Below are 22,091 nucleotides of genomic sequence, written 5' to 3'. Positions count from 1 at the left end.
GGGGATTTTAGCTCAGTGGTTCTGCCTCCTGCCTCACAAGCACAAGGTCCTGAGTTCGATCCCCGGTACCAAAAAAAAAAAACCCCAAAAATAAAGATTAACCCTCACACCTGGAACTTAGAACTTTATCATTGTAGGACAGGACTCAAGAAGTCGGGCTAAACATTGAGTTGCCAAAGGGTGAATCCCATTTCTAAACAGTGAATACTTCCAAATGTAAAAATATAAAATAAAAAGGGCCCTGGGCTGGGATTGTAGCTCAGTGGTAGGGGACTTGTCTAGCGTGGGTTCAGTCCCCAGAACATTAGGTCTCAGCTCAAGTCACTGTCTTGGAGAAACTTCCTTGACTACACCTGTTCTCCTCATACCCAAGTCAAAGCCAGTTCTTCCTATTACATAACTTTCATTTCATTTTGTAATTTTGCCTCTAATTAACTTGTAATTATCTCTAATTAATGTGTAATTAACTCTTAATTACTCTAATTAACTTGTAATTATCTTTTAACATCTGTCTTCATTTACCATAAACTTCCTGAAGCCAGGGGCTATGCTTGCTTCATTTTCTGCTCCTTCCCCAGAGCCTAGAATGATGCCTAGGACTTAGTAAGCACTCAGTAAATAAGTACTTACTGAGTAAAAGAATGAATTCATGAACGGGTAGATTTTATACCCCCGTAGTGCCAGTGTGGGCTCACTGTCATCAGCATCCCTTGCAGCAAGCAGTGCTGCCTGTGAGAGAGGTGCAACATGCTGTCAGGTTAGTGTCACACTAGCAGTGATTCCCAAAGACTGTGACAGGCCGTCTCAGGTCCCTTCCCCCAGGTGCAATATGGATTCATGACAGGTGATACCTCAGCCATCTTTTTGAGGCCCTGTCCTCTTTCTAACAGTGCATCTCTGATGAATCATTGCTTCAGATCCCCATGTTCCTTGCCTTACGAAGTACACAAGCTAGTGATCTTCTAAAGCACAAGTGTTCAATTAAATGGAAAGGATGTTTTCAGATTTCTTACCATGATACTTGAGGTTTTTTTCTTCTCCATTTTTTAGGAAGTGCCTTATTGGTCCATCCAGTCACAGAACCAAAAGCAACCATGGTTGACGTATTTCTGCCAGGATCAAATGAGGTAAGAGTAATAACAAACGGCCACATATCATGACTCATATCTCTCACTCCGTCATTTCTCTAAGGAACACACTCCAAATGTCTATGCAACTGATGATTTTTTAAGTCATGGCCACTGTCCTCAGTGGCCAAGAAATGTAATGAAGGAGAGGAGGGAGAAAGATAACTAAGTGATGAGTCCAAATCATGATGGTTTTTATCTTCGCGTTTTGTCTTTTTTAATATAAATTTTATTTTATTTTGTCTCATTCTCCCCCTCAAGCCTCCTCCCTCTGTACAAAAGCTTTGTTTCCATTTTTCCTTCTATTTTCACTTTTATCTTGTCCCTTTCTCCTTTCTCCCTCCCTCCTCCCTTGTTCCCCTTCCCTTTTGAACACTTTCTTCCCATTTCCCAACATCCGTAATACATCTCAGTCCTCATTTCCACAGTCAGTTTCTCACACCAGAGAACAATCTTGGCATTTTGTCTTAAGTGAGTCTTTATAAGCACACTGAAGCTTAGGGTAGGAAGAAATCTTCAGTCAACTAAGGGATAGCAAACTCGGATTGGGGATGGGAAACATAAATATAAAGAGATTTTGCTCTTTGGTTCTGGCTCCCTCTAAATCCTGAGTTCTGATAACAAAAAATTCTCTCCAGACACTCACCGAAGTGGCTAAAAACACACTTTTCTTCCTTCTCTACCTTCTAGCCTTCATCTACTCTGTTAGTAGTTACTGTCATTGATTATCATCACTGTCCTGTACAAAATGCCATCCTGGATCTGCTGGAGCCCAGGGTAGAGTCAAAAGGTGGGAATAACCATGGTCTGTAGAGCAGAGATTGCATATATATATATATATATATATATATATATATATATATATGCAGAGAGGCCCAAAGAAGACTCAGGGCACAAACATGGGAGGTCAGAGAGTGTGGAATGGAGAGTAGGAAGGGATAGACCTAGAGAGAGCCTTGTGCATTAAAGCATTGCCCAGGCTTGGGGAGACTGGGCAGACCCCTGGAGGTCCTGGCAGCTGGGCACTGCCATGTCCAGATAGTCTTTTTTTTTTTTTTTTTTTTTTTTTTTGGTATTAGGGATCAAACTCAGGACCTTGCACTTGTGAGGCAGGTGATGGAACCACTGAGCTAAATCCCCAGCCCTAGATAGTCTTTTGAAGAGCTGCTGTTCAGCCTACCATGCTTGGAATTAGTGATGACAATAACCAGGCTTTTCTCCAGAAGGTTGATGAACTGTGGTCTTTCTTCTTGGTTTTTAACTCTGAAGTCAAGAGCTCTCTACAAAGATTCTCCTGCCAAGCATAAACCCGAGAAAAAGGTTAATTACAACAACAGCTAAATAAATGGTCCTGCCAGAATGTCCATTAAGTGTCTCAAGTTGAGTCTGACAAAGGAGGTGGCTCCATGAAGAGGAACTGGCTCACTTCCAGACATGGCCAAGAGTTTTTACTAATGATCTGTCACCACTGCAGACACATCGTTGTGACTGTGTACTACATTCCTTCAATACTTTCCCAGAGTGTTCTGTGATTGCTTCTCTTGCTATATCTTCACAAACCCTAGATAAAAGAGCCACGCCATTTCTTGCCAGTGGTAGCTCTCTTAATGTGGTAGCTGGCTGCCATATGTATATAGCTGTGCGTATAGACACAGATGTGTTTGTTCATTATGTTCCTCTCCCATGCAAGTGTGAGCTCCTGGAAGGCAGCGGCTTTCGTCTCTTAGGCTCACTGTCACATCTCCAGCACCTAGCTGGATTCCTGGCACGTCGTGACCCTCTTGCTGAGCACCTGCTGACTGAGGAACTGGGGCCTGAGGTCTGGATCTGATCTTCATGGTGTTTTGCACCGATTATACCCTCCCAATTTGGCGATCTTTGTAGGTGGTGCCAGAGCACAAACCCTGCATCTTTCATTTAATTTTTCTGGAAATGGTAGACATACAGTCCTGTTTGCATCAGCTTTATACTTTTCACCCCACCAGCTCTTCACCCAAAGCCTGTGGAATTGGCCAGAGAGTAGTGAGAAAGCCAGAGGAGGACGTACAAAAAAAGAAAGCTGACCTTCCTCGCAAACGCAAGGTCCTGAGTTTGATCCCTGGTACTAAAAAAAGAAAAGAAAAGAAAGCTGAGACCGTGTCTCTCATGAACACAGACACACAAATCTTTGACAAGACATTAGTAAATTGAATCCAGCCAAGGATAACACATCGTGACTACAGAGGGTCTTAGCTTGTTGAATTAAGAGTCCATGGTGGCTAACACTGTCAGAATACCATCACCTTCACAGCAGGACAGGAGACCAGCACCCCTGCTGTACACAGGAGATGGTACTTCCTGGAGGTGCACTTAGGACACAGACTCTGTGTGGTTGCCAGAAAGTGCACTAGGCTCGAAGAGAGAAAAAGGTGTTTGTTTTGACACTGCTTTTGAAGGTATTTTAAGGATTAATCCCACCGCATGACCTGATGGGACCCTTATGGTACTTCAGCAGCTAACTCCTAGTCAGAGCCCATCTCTGAATTGCACTATGTGAAAAGGGAAACCAGGAGAAAAAGTTTCCATGTTTTCCTCCCAAATTTGTTCCTTCACTGATGCTGTCTTTTCTCCTTCCTCATTTGTCTTCAGTCTGTACTTTTCCTCTTGCTGTTTCTTTTTTTCCTCTTTATCATGTTGTTTACTGGTAGATGTGTTCAGTTTTTAAAAACCAAGTGGACTTTAAGAACCACAGAAGCTATATCTTTTCTTTTCACTCCTGTAGAGATCTTAATTATCATGTACATCCAGCACTATCCCGGGGGTAAGTTGTTCAATAAATAACTTTGGAGCCAGGTGCCATGACTCACACCAGTAACCACAGCTACTCAGGGGGCTGAGGCAGGAAGACCACAGGTTCAAAGGACAACTTAGCAAAACCTTGTTTCAAAATAAAAAACAAAAGAGGTTGAGGATATAGGTCAGTGGCATCGCTTCTCGGCCTTTTGGCTAAGATCAAGTGTATAGGTCAGTGGCAGAACACTTGCCTAGCGTGGGTGAAGCCCTGGATTCTATCCCTAGTACTGCCAAAAAAAAAAAAATGTGTAGGTGAACAAATGAATGGCCTGTTAGAGTCACTGTCCCTTGGGTATCTTGACAGCATATGTTCCTCCTAACTTCTACCCAAGGTAAATTTATACTTTACATTTCTTGGGTTTTTGAAATACAGTTAAATGAATGCTTCCTGAATAAAGAAAGTGTGAGCAGAGTTGTTCGTGTATCATTTTTCATTGGTGTCTGTTACTTTCTAGATCTGGTATGACCCTAAGACATCTGCTTGCTGGGAAGGAGGATGTACTATGAAGATCCCAGTAGCCCTGGATACTGTGAGTTACTTCCAGACTACTGCTTCTACCTGCCTTATTACTCTTCTCAGACTCCCATAGCAAAATACCACAAACTGGAGGGCTTAAACAGCAGAAACGTATCTCACTGTTCTGAAGGTGGCAGTCCCAGATCAAACTGCCAGCTGCTTCGGTTCCTCCTAAGTCCCTCTTCCTGACTTATACATGTGACACGGTGGGGCGGGGGGGGAGCAGGGGAGCACAGACAGTGCCTAAGCTCCCCTGTCCCTATAAAGACACTTGCTATCAGAGGAGGGCCCTACCCTATGACCTCAGTTTTAACCTTAATTACTCCCACAAAGCACAAAGGCCCTATTCATCCCCAAATACAGTCACATTGAGGGGTGGGGTTTCAATTGAATTTGAGGGGACACAAACAATCTGTAACATGTTTCTGCAAACAAAGAAGTAGGGATGTTAGTGTTCTGCATGGTAACACATACGTACAGAGGCAGAAGTGAGGCTGAGGTGGGCATGGGGTGGAGAGCATGGTGCTGACTGCTTCTGAGAACAGGTTCCTCTTGGGGATACTGAAGATATTTTAAAGTCAGTTATGATGATGGTTGTATGACTGAATATACTGAAACCTGTTTAAGTGTGCACTTTAAATGTGAATTTACAACATATTAATTGTATCAATGAAGTTGTTATAATGTGGGGGAAAGAACTGGTATAAAACACTGGAAATGGGCCGGGGATTTAGCTCAGTGGTTCCGCCGCCTGCCTTGAAAGTGCAAGGTCCCAGGTTCAATCCCCAGTACAAAAAAAAAAAAAAACCACTGGAGATAAATATGATTTGTCCTCATATGTTGTCATTTGGTACATCGAAGAAAATAATAACATTGAAAACAGCAATGACAGTCATCATGTATGCCATAAAAAATGTCCTTGTACAGGACAAAGTAAAAATGAGTTTTTGAGCCCGGCATGGGGGCACACGCCTATAGTCTCAGCACTCTGAGGCAGGAGGAGCACTGTGAGTTCAGGGCCATCCTGAGCCACATAGTGAGTTCAAGGCCAGTCTGAACTATGTAGTGAGACCCTGTCTGAGGAGAAAAAAAACAGGTTTCATGTGTAACCATGGACCTTCAGGCCCAAGGGCATATATCTGTTGATGTTAGTCTCAAAGCCCATTTGGGCTTTCCTGAGTTTCTAAAGGGAAGTTTCTTCCTGAGCTGAATCACAACTGTGGAGGTGTTAGCCAGAGGTAGGAATGAGATGGATATGCAGAGAGATAAGAAACTTCTGGGGCTAATAGCCCAAAATCTCCCAGAATGCATGGTTAGACATTAAAAGATAGCCTACAGGGCCACAGGTCCAAGTAGAATCAAACACACTGCCTTAAGGAGTGAATGCTCTGGCCCTCTTCCCCCATTCTCAGAATCATTACTTAGATTGGCCCTAAGGTCAGTCTTGTAACAGACTACCCTGACCTTCCCTGTCCTTCCCCTGTCCCCTACGTGAATTCCTGCACAGACATCCTTTTTTGTCCTTTATCCTTGCTTCCTGGTTCTATCTATAAAAACCCAAGAAGCTTCAGTTTGGGGCTGAACTTTTTCCTCTGTTAAGGCAGCCCCTCTTGGGCCCTCTTAGAGGTCAAAGTGCACATGAACTCTGAGTATTCTCTCATCCTTTGCGCATACCACAGTTGTGAAGTGCGACACATGACCACTGCCACAGACCCTGAGTAGTTTGAAATAGTGATGTTATTTCTTAAGTTTATCAGTAGTGTTATTACAAAGAAGGATTTTTCAGATATAAACTCTCAGATCCGAAAGAGACCTTACTAATCATTTACTCCAGTCCTTCACATTTAGGCTCAGAGAAGTTCAGTTACTTGACCAGAGTTGTGACAGAACTGAAATGGGCCCCCATCTGCTGGACCTGGTCTAGAGCCCATTCTACTATAACGACCACCTTGTTCTTTAAAAAAAAAAGTAGAAGGCTGGGGATTTAGCTCCATGGTGCCACATCTGCCTTGCAAGCACAAGGTCCTCAGTTCAATCCCTGGTACCTCAAAAAATAAATAAAAGTAGAACAATAAAATAAGAGAGAGATTGCCCAATTAATGAGGGTGTGCGGGGGATAGATGTGCTTTACTTCTTGCTGCCAACTGCAGGTTAAACAGAGGTGACATCTTAAGTACTCCACCGTCATTCCCAACTTCATAAATGCTTATATATGCTTCTCCTTGCTAGTATTTTACTTCAAACAAAATACAAGCCCTCATCTCATCTGGCAGCTGCCTTACCTGAGGCAGGAAACCTGACAGAAGGCCAAACCAAACAGAAGTGCCACTCCAGAAAGCCAATAACTGTGCACCATGCCCACAACTGTTGTTATAGTGACTTCAAGAAGACTTACAGAAGGGCCAGGGATTTAGCTCAGTGGTTCCCCCGCCTGCCTCGCAAGCCAAGGACCCGAGTTCGATCTCCGGTACCAAAAAAAAAAGAAGACTTACAGAAACTTGATGGTTTCTATAACAGTTTCACAGATTTGCCCTCAGAATTGGGTCATCATCCTGGTGATCCAGTGATGCAGGGAACAAAAAGTATATTGACAGTGAGGAAGGGCAAAAGTCATTCCCCCAAACCAAGAAGCACATTGCAGATGCACATATATGTACACAATTGTCTGAGCCCACTTACACAAGCAGGAAAGGCATTCTGCAGCAGAGCTCTAGAAGTAAACTTATACTATATTGATAGGAACACTAAAAATACAAAACAAGAAGGCCACTTATGAGATGGGCAGATAGAGTTCATCATGAGAAAAAATAGCAAAGATGGGTATTTATAATAAACCAATGAAAGGTAGACAGTTTCCCAAATAATTGAAAAACTGGGCTGTTTTTAGTTGAGCTCTTTTCTAATAACCCCAGGTCTGCCACATTTGCTATCTCAGTGCCTACAAGTTTGTTTTGCCTTTGAGACTATACTTGCAAAAAATCTGACTCTTATACATGGAAATACTCTACAATTCTACTCTGACGTTTCTTTTGTGAATGCACTTACTTGAGAGAGCTGCTGGATTGCAGGTACCAGTGTTTCAGCGAGGTGGAAGTGTGGTGCCAATAAAGACAACTGTGGGGAAGTCCACAGGCTGGATGGCAGATGCCCCCTATAGACTCCGCGTGGCTCTGAGCACTAAGGTATTGGGAAGCCTCTCTCTTTGCAGTGGGGCCTTCAGAGGATATGACAGCATGTGAAAGTGGGGAGCCCCTCTCTGCAACAGGTGTGTCTGATGTTTGTCTAGAAATCAAGGTTTTGAATCATTGCCCAGCTCATCTGCCCTTCACGAATTGTTCTTAAGGCAACATTGATCCCCTGGAATGACAGAAATGTCCTTCTCACAGACACTAAGTTCCTGTTCCAGAGTGTGGTCTGGGGAGGACACTGCCCTCTGGCTTGGGTCCTGTGACCCTTTTGAAAGGTGGTGCTCTCGAGTCAGGTGCTGAGTCCTAGAGAGAGCTGGTGCTGAGTGTCTCACAGTCTATGCCTACTCAGGGAAATAGCTTAGGTTCTCCCAGGTGCTGTGTAGATGTGAGTGGAAGCAGAGCTGCTTTGGGAGACAAACTTGGAAGAATTTTTATATATGCATTGAAATAAATCTAAAAGAGCCTAGTTAACAGTTTCCTTTAATGCTAGTTCAGATTTAAAGGTTTGTTTAGAAGGCTGTGTTACTGCGTGAGGATCCACAGGGAAGAACAGAATTCCCCGTGCAGATAAATGAGTGGATGATAGCTGATGGAAGTAAAAGCCAAAGTGTAGATGAAAACACTCTGAAAGCAAAAGCAGTGTCCTCCTGAGCACACAATAAGCCCTAGTTTGTCAGTGAACTGAATACATCAAAACTGAATGTCCCACCTTTAAAAGCTAACCCCGGGGTGTGGGTAGCTGGGAGGGGAGGTGACAAGGAAACCAGTAATAAAATGCTTTTGAGCTCTATCAATGTGTAATAAAACACCCCAAACAGGTATTACAGAGGCTGGGGGAAGAAAGATGTGATGGGATTGATGATGCATACTTTTGTGTCAAGACTCAAAACAATGTGCTGTAAATGTGATACTTAACCCTGAACTGCATGTATTGGAGATTGTTTAAAAAAAACTTTGAAACAATAAATTAACAGTTTTTTTTAAATGTCCTTCTCAGGCACATGACTATTGGTGCTCTTTAGCTTGCTGTAGCCATAGGCAGCTCAACCCTGTGGATTAGCCCCAAAACCAGTCTCCCATTGTAGAGTACCTGTGTCTATTTGCCAATTCAGGGACCCCAGCCCCACTAAAGAGCTTCTGTTCTCATCAGGTGGCCCAAGCAACTAAAATCTCCTTCAGTAAAGTCTGGGAAGATCTGGAATACATTTGTCCTTTTAGGATCTTTTGAGCCAAATGAGGCCTATAGCAGATTTCTCTCCTGTCCATTTGCCAAACACCAATTCTTACTCTTACTGTAATAATGCTTATTCTTATTTACATTAATGTTATAAAATAAATTATAGCTTTCTTTTCCATATGTTTTGCTTAGGCATGTCTTCTTGGGTCTCCTAAGTATAGGCTTTGGGACCCTGTGAAGTCCAAAAGTCAATGCAGGAGCCTAGTGAGCTGGAGCACATCCAGCACTGTGGATGATGATAACCTGCCATGGGGAGAGCTCTGATATGCAGAAGGGATCCTCCTGCTAAAAAAAAGCAAGAGCCAGATACCATCCTCTAAATGGAAGATGTTATTTTCTGATTTTTTTTTAAACTTCGGTTTCAGTCTGTGAACTTTCTTGGCTTTGTTGCATGTTCTGCTATAGTATTTTCAGGAAAGCTACTGATTGTCCTTGACATAATTTTTCATGATGTTTGAAGTTATTTCCCTTAGGGACTGACATTCTCTCCCTGTAAAACTACTACATGGGCACCTTCTCTGTGAATCACTCCCCAGGGCTCCGCAGTGGGAGAGCTGTATCTCGATGATGGCCACTCCTTCAGGTACCTCCACCAGAGGCAGTTCCTGCACAGGAAGCTTTCATTCTGCTCCAGTGTTTTGACCAACAGGTAACAGCAGCTAAAGAAGCCATGTATGTTCCTAAATTATACTGTCATTTGGCATCCTGACATAAGTGCACAGCTGATGTTTTCAGTTTCTACTTAAAGAAGTGAAGGCCATCTGAGGAGTACTTTTCAGTCACGCTATCATGAGTGTTTCTTTCTTGGTGTCTCCATCTTCATTTCCCCCCTCTAAGACTCAACTTAAGCGCCCATTAATTCCATTCAATCTTCCATTCACCATTTGTCTGATTTCTTACCATGTGTTTACAATCCTGGTCACATTGGTGATTTTGTATTCTTTAGTGATTTTACTCCAAATGGCTTATTGAAGGGAAGTTGGCCTGGCTACCCGTTACCTAGACCAAGACACAAAAGTCATCTTTTTTCACTTCTTCATCCTAGTTAATATGACTGTGTGAATCAGAACAGATTCGAGGGGAGCTTAAGGGTGGAAATGTTGACCAGTTCAACTGTCAGCTCTCTCCTTCTCCTAATACCACTTGTATCCATTCCAGTTGTGCTGACAAGAGTGGACATTTTCCCAGCAAGTGTGTGGTGGAGCAGATCTTGGTCTTAGGCCTCAGGAAGGAGCCATCTTCTGTGGCCACCCACTCATCTGGTAAGGAAACAGTCCTCATCTCCCACGTGAATGAGACCATCTTCCTCTTCTTCCTGTACACTGTTAATATTCTCCCAAGGAAAATGACTTAGGGCTTAAAATAATATGATAGGTATCCCTGGATGTTTTTATACAATGGATATCAGAGCCTGGAGAGTCCTACCCATGTTTAGGATGCAAAGGGTAGGAATTATATCTTTCCAAGTGAATTTTGTAGAGAATTTTTTGTTCCTTACAATTCTTTTCAACCAGTGTTGTACTCAAACAATGAAGTTTTACATATCTTAAAAAATTTGTGTGGCACATGCCTGTAATCCCAGCTCTCAGGAAGCTGAGGTAGAAAGATCACCACAAATTCAAGGTCAGCCTGGGCTCCACAGTGAGTTCAAGGCCAGCCTGAATTACAGAGTGAGACCCTGTCTGAAAAAACTAATTCATTAGTTAATTTTAAAAATGAATAAAGTGAGGCCCAGAGATTTAGATCAGTGGCACTGCGCCTGCCTTGCAGGTGCAAAATCCTGATTTCGATCCTTGGTACTGAAAAAAAAATGAATAAAAGTGCATGAATTAAAATTCTATTAAAATGGATTCTCTTAAGTGAGGTATAAGGTCTTATGGTAGCCTCAGAAAACATATCAATTTGAGGGCCAGGGATTTAGCTCAGTGGTTTTGCTGCCTGCTGCGCAAGCGCAAGGACCCGAGTTTGATCCCTGGTACCAAAAAGAAAGAAAAGAAAACATATCAATTTGAATAAAAGATTTTTCTGTGCTGGGTGTTCCTCAGACTCTCATTGTCTTTCTGTACAGATGGGAAAGCTCAGCCAGTGGCTTTTGTGTATTGTGCTGGCACTTCCACCTTGAGCCTGGAGAAGCTTTCCCTGAACGTTGATACAGACTGGGAAGTCCGTATCCAATGAGAGAGGGGCCGGCCATGCGCACAGGACTGACCTACACCTTTCAACCCTCGGCCTTTTTTCAGGATTTGTGCTGCAGTCTAATGAGCTTCCTTGGTGGAAAGTGATCTCTCACTGGTCACTGGGGTACTAATAAACAGTGCATTGCACGTTTTAAGACTTGATGTTCCGATGTATGAGTGTTGCTCTGTGTGCAAACACCACCTGTCTCTCAGACCCTCAAAGCCTGAGACATGGATAGAATTTGAGTTTCCATTGCCTCCTGGGCCACAGCCCAGGCTGAGCTCCAGCCCCAGGAGCAGCTCTCCTCACAGGCAGCCCTTCAGGCTCCCCTGCAGTCAGCACTCTACGGCCCGCAGACTGCCTGAGGCTGTACATGCTGCCTGACATGGAGGGGGCAGACAGGCCACTGTGGGTACTGCTCCCTGCTTCAGTGGGAAGTGATTCTCCGCTAGAGACTGACTCACTGGGAGCACAGGGTGGTCTTCTTTTCATGCTTCTCAGACTCAAAAGTTCCAAATTAACCTTCTTACAATTCATATTTTTTATTAAATGCTGTCTAGTAACCAAAGAGTATTTATAACATGAGCAAACTGTGATTAATACCAATGAAATAAATATCCGTGGCTCCACCACTGAAACTTCAGAAACAGCCCCGGGCTAGAACTAGGGTAAGGCAGGTGAGACACTTACCTCGGGCACAATCAGTAATGAAAATAATACTTTACTGCACTACTTTTTTAAAATCAAAATTAACACAAAAAAATACTCATGCTGCCCCAGGGATTTAGCTCAGTGCCACTGCGCCTGCCTTGAAAACACAAGGTCCTGAGTTCGATCCCTAGTACTGGAAAAAAAAAAAAAACTCATGCTGGACAAAGTATCAACATTTTAAATAACAACAGGTTCAGTGGGACTGCGTTTTCCTTCGGCCTCAGGCTCCAGTTTGCCTGGCGCAGGATGGGACAGGGCAGTGGACCAGCAGCTTCCCAAGGCCCTTTCTGGAGACCTCCCCTACCACTGCACACAGTGCTCAGTGCTGTCTTCTCCGGCCACCCGTCCTAGGATACTTAGAGTCACTGATAGGGAAACGTTTTAGATGACTTAGTAGGTTGAATATTAAGGTAGTTGTAGAAGCAAAATAAGTAATGTGTTCCTTTAAGATTGCTTTTCCAGGGCTGGGGATTTAGCTCAGTGGTTTCACCACCTGATGTGTAAGTGCAAGGACCCGAGTTCAAACTCTGGTACCAAAAAAAAAAAAAAAAAGATCTTACACCTAACTCATCTCAACAGAGGAGTCTTAGCCATCCATTCACTTCTTCACTTCGGTTCTACAGTCAACTAGCTGAGTGATCCTGGCCAAGCCACTTAACCTCCTGTGGGCTTGGTTTCCTCATTTGTTAAAGATAATCGATCATCCCTAGCATTCTGAGTTTTCCATGATCTAACTATAAAGATACAGTAGATATCTCATTTCCTTGGTTGCAATAAGGAATTAATCAAACCTACAGTGTGGTTCTACAGACTGAAAATACTCTACATGGATAAAAAAGAAAACAGCACCTTTACAACAGAGAAACCCAGGGGCCACTACCTTGGCCAAATGATCAAAATGCACACAGCCTGTAATAAAACAATTATAGACCCCCAAATAGGACTTGAGAAGGATACATTGCATCTGTGACATTCCTCTCCAAATCCAATCATGTGAAAAACACCAGATAAACCCAAATCCAGGGACATTTTATTTTTATTTTTATTTTTGTTTGCAGTACTGGGAATTGAACTCAGGACCTTGTGCTTCCCAGTTAGGCATGGTGCCACTGAGCTACATCCCTGGCCCTGACATCTTATAAAATACCTGAGAAGTGCTATTCAGACGTGTCAGAGTCAGGGCCAGGAATGTAGCTCAGTGGGGCCACACCTGTCTGGCAAGTGCAAGGTCCTGAGTTTGATTTCCAGTAGCAAAAAAATAAATAAAAAGAAAAATAAAAAAGAAGTGTCAGGATCATAAGAGACCAAGTCTGTGGAATCATCAGACTGGAGGACACTAAGGATTTCTATCTGTACGACTCTTATTGGAGTCTAAAATTACTTTTTAAGTTTTTTAGAGCACTCAGTGTGGAGTAGCTAGCTCTCAGTGGGCACTTAATGATAGGTATTGACAGTAAGCAAATAGATTGCTTCTGATAGTGTTTGTCAAAGTAATATTTTGGAAGGCAGAAGAATCAGGGATAAGGAGCCATTAGCTAGCACTGTTGGCTGAAATATGTTATTAAAACTAGTTCTTTACCTTTGAAGAGGTTTCTGGGAGCTTCTGTGCTCATGATCTGCCCTTTGATGGCAGCTCAGGTTGGACTGCTCCATGATAGCATCAGTTTCCCCAGCTGTGAGGCTAGACAAACCTTGACTTGGACCTGCAGGACTGAGAAGGCATTTGAAGGCATGACTGTAACATCTCACCCCTCTGTGCTAGATATCCCCACCCTGCCCGGACCCTGTGTTGCACACACGGGTCTTAGTTACTAAGAGGTAGAGCTGCCATAGACAGCTGGGAAAGGAAACTCTGCAGGTGTGTGGCCCAGAGATAGCTTCTCCCCGACAAGCAGATCAGCCCAAGAAATTTGATTGCATTGGCAAAGCTCTAGGTATAAGAAATTTCCTAGCCAGGCATGATGAGCACACCTGTAATCCCAGCACTCAGGAGGCTGAGGCAGGAGGGTCACTGTGAGTTCTAGGGTAGTCTGGGCCACATAGTGAGTTCAGGGCCACATAGCAAGATCTTTTCTCCAAAAAAAAAAGTATAAGAAATTTCTTTTCACACAGGGAAATTTCATTCAACAGATGTATAACACAAATTTATTAAGGGCCTTCTGTGTGCTTAGCCCTGTGAGCAGGAGGGGAACCTAGTCCCATCTTTACAGTCTTTTGGACAAACTGAAAGTTAAATAAGCTGAAACAATAAAATAGGGTCAGCCAGGAGTGCTGGTGCATGCCTCTAATCCCAGCACTCTGGGGCTGACACAAGAGGATTTACAAGTTTGAGCCCAGCCTGGGCAGCTTAGTGAGACCCTGTCTTAAAAAAGAAAGGGGAGGCTGGGGATGTAGCTCAGTGTGAAGGTCCCGGGCTCACTCTTCTGTACATGCATATATCCAACATACATACAAGTCAGTCCTTGAATTTCAGGGTGGTACAGAGCACTGTGCTAGGAACCAACGTTATGATGGGGGAAGGAAAGCCCACCTTTGCTCTCTGGGCCTTTGGCAGGATTCAGGGTAGGCAGCAATCTTTCCAGAGATGCTCTTGTCCGTGAGGAAGCAAGCCTTGGGGGAGGGACATGTTCAGGAAGTGCTCGAAGAGCAAATGTGGATTGTATCCAGAGTGTTCCAAAGTCCTGAGTGTGAGAGGCTTGGTCCTGAGGTGACACTGCTGGTAGGTGCTGGCGCTCTTCAGCAGCTGGGCCCAGCGGGAGGTCCTCAGGTCCCTGATCCTCAAGTCCCTTGGTCCCTCCTCTTCCTCGTTTGCTTTCCGGCGAGGTGAGCAGTTTTATATATATATGTGCTATATATAGTGCTGCCTGATGGGACCAGGCAATCCTGCACTGGAATCTCCACACTGTGAGCCAAAGTAAACTTTTAAGTTAATTATCTCGGGTATTTCATCACAGTGACGGAAAGCTGACTAACACAGTGAGTAGATGTATCATTCAACCACACCTAACCCCAAAGCAATATTAATTTCTGGTCTTCTCTAAAAACACCATTTACTGAGTGCTTAAGACAATCCTGACACTATTTTAAATGCATGCCATTAATTAATTAACTTGTTTAATCCTCCTACCAATTCAGTAACAGGATGACTATCATTGTGTTCATTTTACAGGTGAGAAAACTGACACACAGTAAGAAAGGAAAAGCACCTCAGCTAAAGCTACCCAGGCACAGCCAGTAAGTGGCTGGCCCCGACTCTGAACCAGGACAGTGAGTCTCTAGACAATGCTGTCTTCTATTTTCCTCTCCAAAAGTAGTAAAGATCCTTGACATTTTTATGGAGGAACAGCATAAGCTGATGCTTCCTACAATTCCAGGCCTAGATTCTTCAAATCTGCAGCCCAGAGATTATGAGCCTACTCAGTGTTCCCTATTCAGCGGTCACTTCCCCCTTTTCCAACAGTCTCGGATCTTGGATCAGAGAGAGATGGTCACGTGGCAAGAGCTATGGCTATGGACTGGGAGAGGCCTGTGCTCTGCCAGACTTAGGATGTAGCTATGTTCTCCCAACCCAGACAGCAGCTACCCAGGGCAGGAGACAAGAAAGAGGCCAGGCAGGCCATTCTCTTCCGGACACTTCGCCCTCACTAAGAATTCTGAGACCCCTGTCAGAGAGGACAGTCACTGTCCAGTTTCAGCTTCCGTCTGGGATGCCTAATGGGGATGCCTACAGCTTGGCAGTAGATATATGATCCACTCAGATGCACTTTTTGTGGCAGACCTGGTCCCAGCATTTAAATAAATGAGGTCAAGTGGGAGAGAGAAGACAGGGTCTCCTCAGCTGAGGACTCTCCTGAGTGGCATTTTCCACCCACACAGTTCCACTGAGCACAGACACTCTAGAAGAGACCCCAAGTCCAGTAAGGTTTTGGCATCTCAGAGCTTCGGATGGTAAAGGTCATGTTTTAAAATGCACAGAATAGGGCTAGGGGGCTCCCTGGGTTCAATCCCTACTACCTAAAAAAAAAAAAATACACAGAAAATTACCCTCAAATTCAACATCTCACAGTATAGCTAGCTTCTTGTTGTTTGTTTTTGCCTTGTTCTGTTGGGGATTTTTTGTTGTTTTTTGAGACAGGGTCTCACTGTGTAGCCCAGGCTGCCCTCAAACTCACACCGATCTTCCTGTCTCAACCTTCCCAGTGCTGTGATCACAGGTGCGCACCACCATCTGTGCCCAGCTCTAGTTAGCTTTTAAAATATTGTTTTCATTAATTTAGTGCCCCAGTGAATGTCTCTTTGTGGCTTCTACTGTCCACTTTACTCAGCTCTTCTCCTCTCACTTCCTGGCCACACGGGGACTCACTGGCAGTGCAGGAATCTCTCTGGCCAGGCCCTCCTCTCCCTCCACATGGTCCTGCCACGCACTGGCCTCTCTCCAGCACTCACAATCTTTCTTCACATCTATTTTTAGTTTTCCTGGCTCAAGCGTCTTGGGCCAATGAAGCACAAGCCTCCTCTCCTGCCTCTCCCCGGCGTGAGTGCAGCTGGTAGGAGCCCCCAGGTACAGAGTGCTCAGAAGTCCTGTTGTGTTCTCTCTTCCGGGGAACTTTCGGCTCCAAGACTGAAGCTTGGTTTTTAAGCTGGCCATGAAGCCAGGGGACCTGCTGGCAGGCTTTCGGTTTGGAATTGGAGGTGGACATTTTTCTCTCAGATGACAGACTCACTCCAACTTCCCCTCTGCACTGGCTTCCCTCTCTTGAGGGTAGCTGTATCTTGTTTTCTTTAAAACCTCTTGCTTTGAAAAGCTGCCTGCCATGCCGACTGTGATTAGTGCGTCTGTGGCCCCTCGGACAGGGGCTGAGCCCAGGTCTCCAGGGCCAGTCCCTCACCCAGCCCAGGGAAAGGCCACCGAAGCAGGGGGTGGACACCCAGGCAGCATCTATTCAGCCATCATCAGCCGCAACTTTCCTATCATTGGAGTGAAAGAAAAGACATTTGAGCAGCTTCACAAGGAATGTCTAGAAAAGAAAGTTCTTTATCTGGACCCTGAGTTCCCACCGGATGAGACCTCTCTTTTTTACAGCCAGAAGTTCCCCATCCAGTTCATCTGGAAGCGCCCTCTGGTGAGTAGCTTCCTAGCTTCCTGGCTTCCTGGCTGCTGCGGCATTTGCTCAGACATTCCTCCGTCTGCTCAGCAGGACAGAGTCATGCTCCAGGGGAAGAGGGGAGGAGAGGGGCAAGGTCTACGTGTTCCACCAAACTAAAAGGAGAGGCAGGGTGGATTGGGCTGGGGGAGGGGAGGTTGCTTTGTTTTGTTCTGTTTGTGGTACTGAGGATTGAACCCAGGGCCTTTGCACTGAGCTACATCCACAGCCATTTTTATTTTGAGACAGGGTCTCACTAAGTTGCCCAGGCTGGGCTCGAATTTGGGATCCTCCTGCCTCAGCCTCCCATAGTGCTGGTGCTAGGATTATAGGGGTGGGTCATTGTGCCAGGTTAAAACTTGCTTTTTCAAAAAAAATTTTACTTTTTCATGAAAGTCGATTGTAACTCATTTTAATTCTTCCTATAAAAATAAATACTCTTTTTCCCCAGAACATATTCCAGCCAGACCAGAGTATCTTCTCTGTGTAAACAGCTTGCATCTTTTTTTTTAATTTTCTGTACCACGGATAGAACCCAGGACCTCGGCTTGCCAGGCAGGCGCTGTGCCACTGAGCTACCTCCCCAGCCCTAAACAGCTTGCATCTTTGTAAGATTCCTTCTGCTTCACAGAGAACCCTAGAAAAAGGAAAGGCACAGGCAGAGACTACTTTCTTCGGCCTGAGAGGATAGGGTGCCAAGAACCCCAGCAGTTGATGTGGTCTGTGTCTCTGCCCTCACAGATGAGGGGGCCAGGGCAGGCGCAGGGTGGACTCTGTCCCAGGAGCGCGTGACCAGCCCGGTAACATCTCTGCTCCCTGGGGAAGCTCTTCAGCTGCAGGTGTCATTTACAGTGACCTACCAGCAGGAAAGCTATGTTCCCTGGCTCTTTTCGAGAGCATTCCGCTAATATGACTCTTGTTCTTTTTTAATTTTTTGGTCTATATTTTTTTCCAAGAAAATAAAACTGCCTACAATTCATTATGTAAAATAAGATCAAACATCTAATTACAGCTAGGCCCACGGGTCGGCTGGCAGGGAAAGTCCAGGGTTTTGCAATCAAGTCTAGCGTGGGCTCTGCAGTGCAGGCAGGGTAACCAGAGACGGCCTGGGGCTGGCAGACCTGCGCTCTGGAGTGTAGGTGACCTGGTGAGGAGGGGAGGCTGGGCTTGGAGTCCAAGAGGGTGCAGGCCCCTCCAGGGGGAGGCAGGAACCCCAGGGCAACGCAGCCAGCCAATGCTCCCAGCTCCGCGGCGGGACCTCCAGGGGTCTGGACGGCCAGGGTCTGTGCTTAGGCTGGACGGGGGCGGCCCCAGCCTGCTGGGCGTCCTGGGAGGGGCCGCGGACCGAGCGGCCGAAAGGGGGCACAGGCGGCCTCCGGCTCCCCCAGCCACCTGCCGGGGTAGGCGCCCCTGGGAGCATGCGGCGGGATGGCGGTGTCCGGACATGGCCAGGGACGGTTGGCTTCGGGCGCTCAGGATTTCCGTTCTTGCGCCAGGCTCTCATCCTGGGGACACGAGGACATCACCGGGAACGGGGCTCCCCATGCTCTCTGGAGATCAGGGCAAGCTGCAGCCTCTGTCCTACCTTCTCACCACTGCTCAGAGTCCCTTAGCTCCAGTTGGAGGGCCCAGCACTGCCTCTGCCTTCCTACCAGGCCGTGGCTGCTATCCCACCTCTTAAGGGCCAGTCTTTATTTCCTGCAGTCCTGGGGTCCTTTTAATTTTAAGACAGGGTCTTGCTTAGTTATTCAGGCTGGCTCTGACTTGAGGTCCTTCTGCCTCAGCCTCTTGAGTAACAGGGATTACAGGCGTGGGCCACTGTGCCCAGCTGACTCTTCTTAATTCAAGAAATATCTTGGTCAAGAAATAACACACACACACACTAATACCAGACACAGGTATTAAGCATCAAGTAACTGGGAGGATAGCAGGAAGATAAAAATTTTTTGTCTCTGGGAGCTGGGAGTCCTGATGGGAAAACAATCATTTAGTTAGAGTGGCTGTCTTGTTGACTGTCAGGCATCAGCATCCACGCTGACATGGGATCAGATGGCAAGGACAATTTCCCTAACCCAGAGGGAGTGGTTCAGGCTGAAGCCCAGGCATTCACTAGCCGTGCTTCTCTTACTACCTAGTCCAGGGTCCCCAGCAGCCCTGTGTGCCATGGGGCACCTTTGCTGCCCGTGATGATGCTCAGGGCCTCCAGTTTAGAAAAGAACACTGCAGACTGTTGAGTGGAGTGGTTCTCCATTGCCATCAGGAGGATCCAGAATTCAAGGTCAGCCTAGGTAATATGGTGAGACTCTGTCTCCAAAACCAAATATTTTTTCAAAGAACACAGAAAAGATGCTGCAAGGAACTTTATTCTCAGCCCAGTGTCTGCCCTGCTGCCAGAGTGCTAGGGCACATCCCCTCCCTACAGACACACCTCACTGACACCCCGCAGCCTTCATAGTGAGACCAAACTCCTCAGCCACAACTCAGGCCTCCCTCAGGACACCTGAGGAAAGCAACTTTTTGGTAAAGAGCAGAGATTTGTGCTGCATCTGGATTCAGGGAGGCAGGACTGAGCACCAGCCCCAGAACTCGGCATGGGAAGCACCTGTGTGGAACGAGAGAAGCCAGAAAGATGGAACTGCTGGGAAGTACGAAGTTTCTCGGTGCAGGACCCGTGCAGGCGCTACAAGGTGGAGGTGCAAAACCCAGTCGGTCCATCCCCAGAGAAGCCTGGAGCTCTCTAACACATGGGGAGCATTCTAAGAAAAGCTGATGCAGCTTTACTGTTTCATCCAATCTTCAAATTCGGCGGGGATGGGGAGTGTTGAGTTAGGATCTTGCTATGTACTCTAGTCTGGCCTTGAACTCATTATGTAGCCCAGGCTCTCCTTAGACATGCAGCAACCTTCCTGCCTCAGCTTCCCAAGTGCTGGGATCGTAGCTGTATGCCACCACGCCCTGTCCCAACCTTCAAATTTAAATAATCATTGGAAGGTCCATCAGGGTATTGTACACCCCACGAAAATGAGAATCTGCTATAGAAACTGCTGTGAAACATCCCCGAGAGGGTTGAGGGTGTAGTTCAGTGGCAGAGCGCTGACTGCCATGTTCTGGCCTGGGTTCAAGCCCCAGTAAACAAACAAACACCCCTTACAGATGACAGAACAAACTGTTTAGGAAGTCCTGCTCTCAGCCATTCCAGGTAGTGGCTTTCTTTCCCCATGGCAGTGAGAGCTTTGAAGGGAAAAAGATGTGCCTCTTCTTTGAATATCCTAAAACTCCCAACTTTTACAGTCTTAAAAGTTCATCTTTATTTCTAGCTAGAACTCTTCTGGCTGCAACTGTAGCACATTACCTCTGGCTCTGACCCAGGTGACGGTGAAATACAGTCAGCCGCTTTCCTCCACACAGTGACCCTTCCTGTTCTTGTATTACGGCATTCTTCCTTTAGTTGTGTCACATCAAATAAGTTCCTCTAACTTCAACCCAAAGACGACTCCAGAACTCCTCCACCTTTATCCCTGAGCTATGGTTTTTGCAGCACTGGGGATCTTGGTGCTGTGCTTCATACACAGTCAATCTGAATTATCTGTAGGTCCCATATTTGCAATTCATCTATTCAGTAAAATATATTCATAACCCTAAAACCAGGTTTATGATAACTTGTGGAACTAGGAAAAATTCAAATCACCCTTCAAACCGGTTCCCAGCTGAGGTGAGTGCTTGGGCATCATGTCAGCCAGCACCCTCAGAGCGGATGTGCTGTGCGTGGGGCAGGGTCAGGGGCAGGGTTATGGTTATGGTTAGGGAGGGTTAGAGTTAGGGTTATGGTTAGTTAGAGTAAAGCTTAGGGTTAGGGCGGTGTCAGGTAGGAGCACTGAACATGAGGCATCTTCTCTGCAGAGTTAACCAGCCTAGACCATTCAGATCTAAAAAGCAAAAATTCTGAGTTGGCACAAAATTGTTATTTTCTTCCCATGTGAGATGAAAGCAGTGAGCTGAGCTACCTCAGAGCCTCATTAGAGCAGGAAGCCCCCTGATCTTGGGCCTGGAACCCAGGCCTCGCTTAGCTTCTTCTCCCAGTGAAATCACCAGGCTTCTCAATGAAGCTGGCTTGGTGAGAGGTCTGTTTGGGATCTCTTTCTGTCAGACAGTGAAACAGAAGTTGGCTCACTGTGCTGGCCACAAAGAGGAAGAACTGGGCTCTTGCACAGTGGTGAGGACAGCTGGATGTACAGCAGCGTGGCCTGATCTCAATCCTGGCTCTGCCACTCGCCAGTCACATAACTATTCTAAGTGCAGCGTTTCTCTCTGTTGTGATGGAGAAATGGATCTTCTCAACATCCAGCTGCTCTGAGGTGCCATCCTTAACCCCAGATTCTCCAGGGAAGGCAGTAATTACCACCAGCACAGGCACCCCCATCCCTGGCAGATGACCTGATGCAGACCCAAGCTCGACCCTTTAACCTCACGACCTCAGGCAAATCATCCTTAGGTCTCCATTTCTCCATATGTGGGAAGCAAATCACAATCCCTAACTTTCATCAGTTGGTGTGAGGATTAAATGAGATCCTTTAAATAACATGCTTAGTACAGGGGATCAATGAGTGTATGATGGTAGATATTGAAAGGCAAAGTGAAGCTGGGGTTATAGAGCTCAGTGGTAGAGCATTTGGCTACTGTGCATGGGGCCCTAGGTTCACTCCCCAGCACCACCCAAAACAAACAAAAGTTAAAGAAAGAAAAGAAAAAGGCTAAATGAAACATCCAGCTGAGAGCCAACTTCTCTCTACTCAGTGGAGAATTCAGATAAAGCCATCCTGGGGTGGGCGTGGGGAGCTGAGAGTTGCAAAGGCTTTGGTGAAAGTGATAATTCGGTAAATAACTCCTAGGGCCACCTTCTTAATTTGCACTGGACAGCAGCTCCTCCTGAGGGTCATGGTGGGGACAGGGCTCTGAATGCCCTGATGAACACGGGGAAATGACTCGAGGTATAATGCAGAAGATGGGGAGGGAAGACAGAAATGGCCAAGAAGTACATGAGAAACGTCTCCCTTGTTAGGACCAGGCACAGCATCGCTTGTTTGTGCACACGTTCCCTAACCATTCATCAGTCCGCTGCCTATCAAACACCTGTTAATGTCTTTTGCTCTTTTTTTT

At 45.8% G+C, this 22,091-nt stretch overlaps 2 protein-coding genes across 30 annotated transcripts in view; both read left to right on the top strand.

Annotated features, from left to right (window-relative positions):
- Ganc (glucosidase alpha, neutral C) overlaps positions 1-16,446 on the top strand; it is a 71,640-nt gene extending 55,194 nt beyond the window's left edge. For 2 of the 4 annotated variants that reach the window (XM_004861640.4, XM_013078403.3), the window contains 6 exons: positions 1,051-1,127; positions 4,415-4,489; positions 7,545-7,658; positions 9,438-9,550; positions 10,060-10,163; positions 10,970-11,240. In XM_004861640.4, the coding sequence (XP_004861697.1) occupies positions 1,051-1,127; positions 4,415-4,489; positions 7,545-7,658; positions 9,438-9,550; positions 10,060-10,163; positions 10,970-11,079 (593 nt within the window). In that variant the 3' untranslated portion in view covers positions 11,080-11,240. Of the gene's footprint in view, positions 1-1,050; positions 1,128-4,414; positions 4,490-7,544; positions 7,659-9,437; positions 9,551-10,059; positions 10,164-10,969; positions 11,241-14,959; positions 15,025-16,261 lie in introns of those variants that run through there. The other 2 variants (XM_021241863.2, XM_087207398.1) reach the window with 2 other exon arrangements.
- A 158-nt stretch (positions 16,447-16,604) lies between these two features.
- Positions 16,605-22,091, top strand: part of Capn3 (calpain 3) — a 38,532-nt gene continuing 33,045 nt past the window's right edge. For all 26 annotated transcript variants that reach the window (XR_015449744.1, XR_015449750.1, XR_015449747.1 and 23 more), the window contains exon 1: positions 16,605-16,913. Coding sequence is in view for 18 of the 26 variants with exons in the window: in XM_013078435.3 (XP_012933889.2) it covers positions 16,605-16,913 (309 nt within the window). In the remaining 8 variants the exon portion in view is untranslated. The remainder of the gene's footprint in view (positions 16,914-22,091) is intronic.

Source organism: Heterocephalus glaber, unplaced genomic scaffold, assembly GCF_053883595.1.
Source record: "Heterocephalus glaber isolate CG9 unplaced genomic scaffold, H.glaber_assembly_v1.0 deba00000809, whole genome shotgun sequence".
In the NCBI taxonomy this organism is placed as follows: domain Eukaryota; kingdom Metazoa; phylum Chordata; class Mammalia; order Rodentia; family Bathyergidae; genus Heterocephalus; species Heterocephalus glaber.
This window is presented reverse-complemented; position numbering and strand designations above follow the sequence as displayed.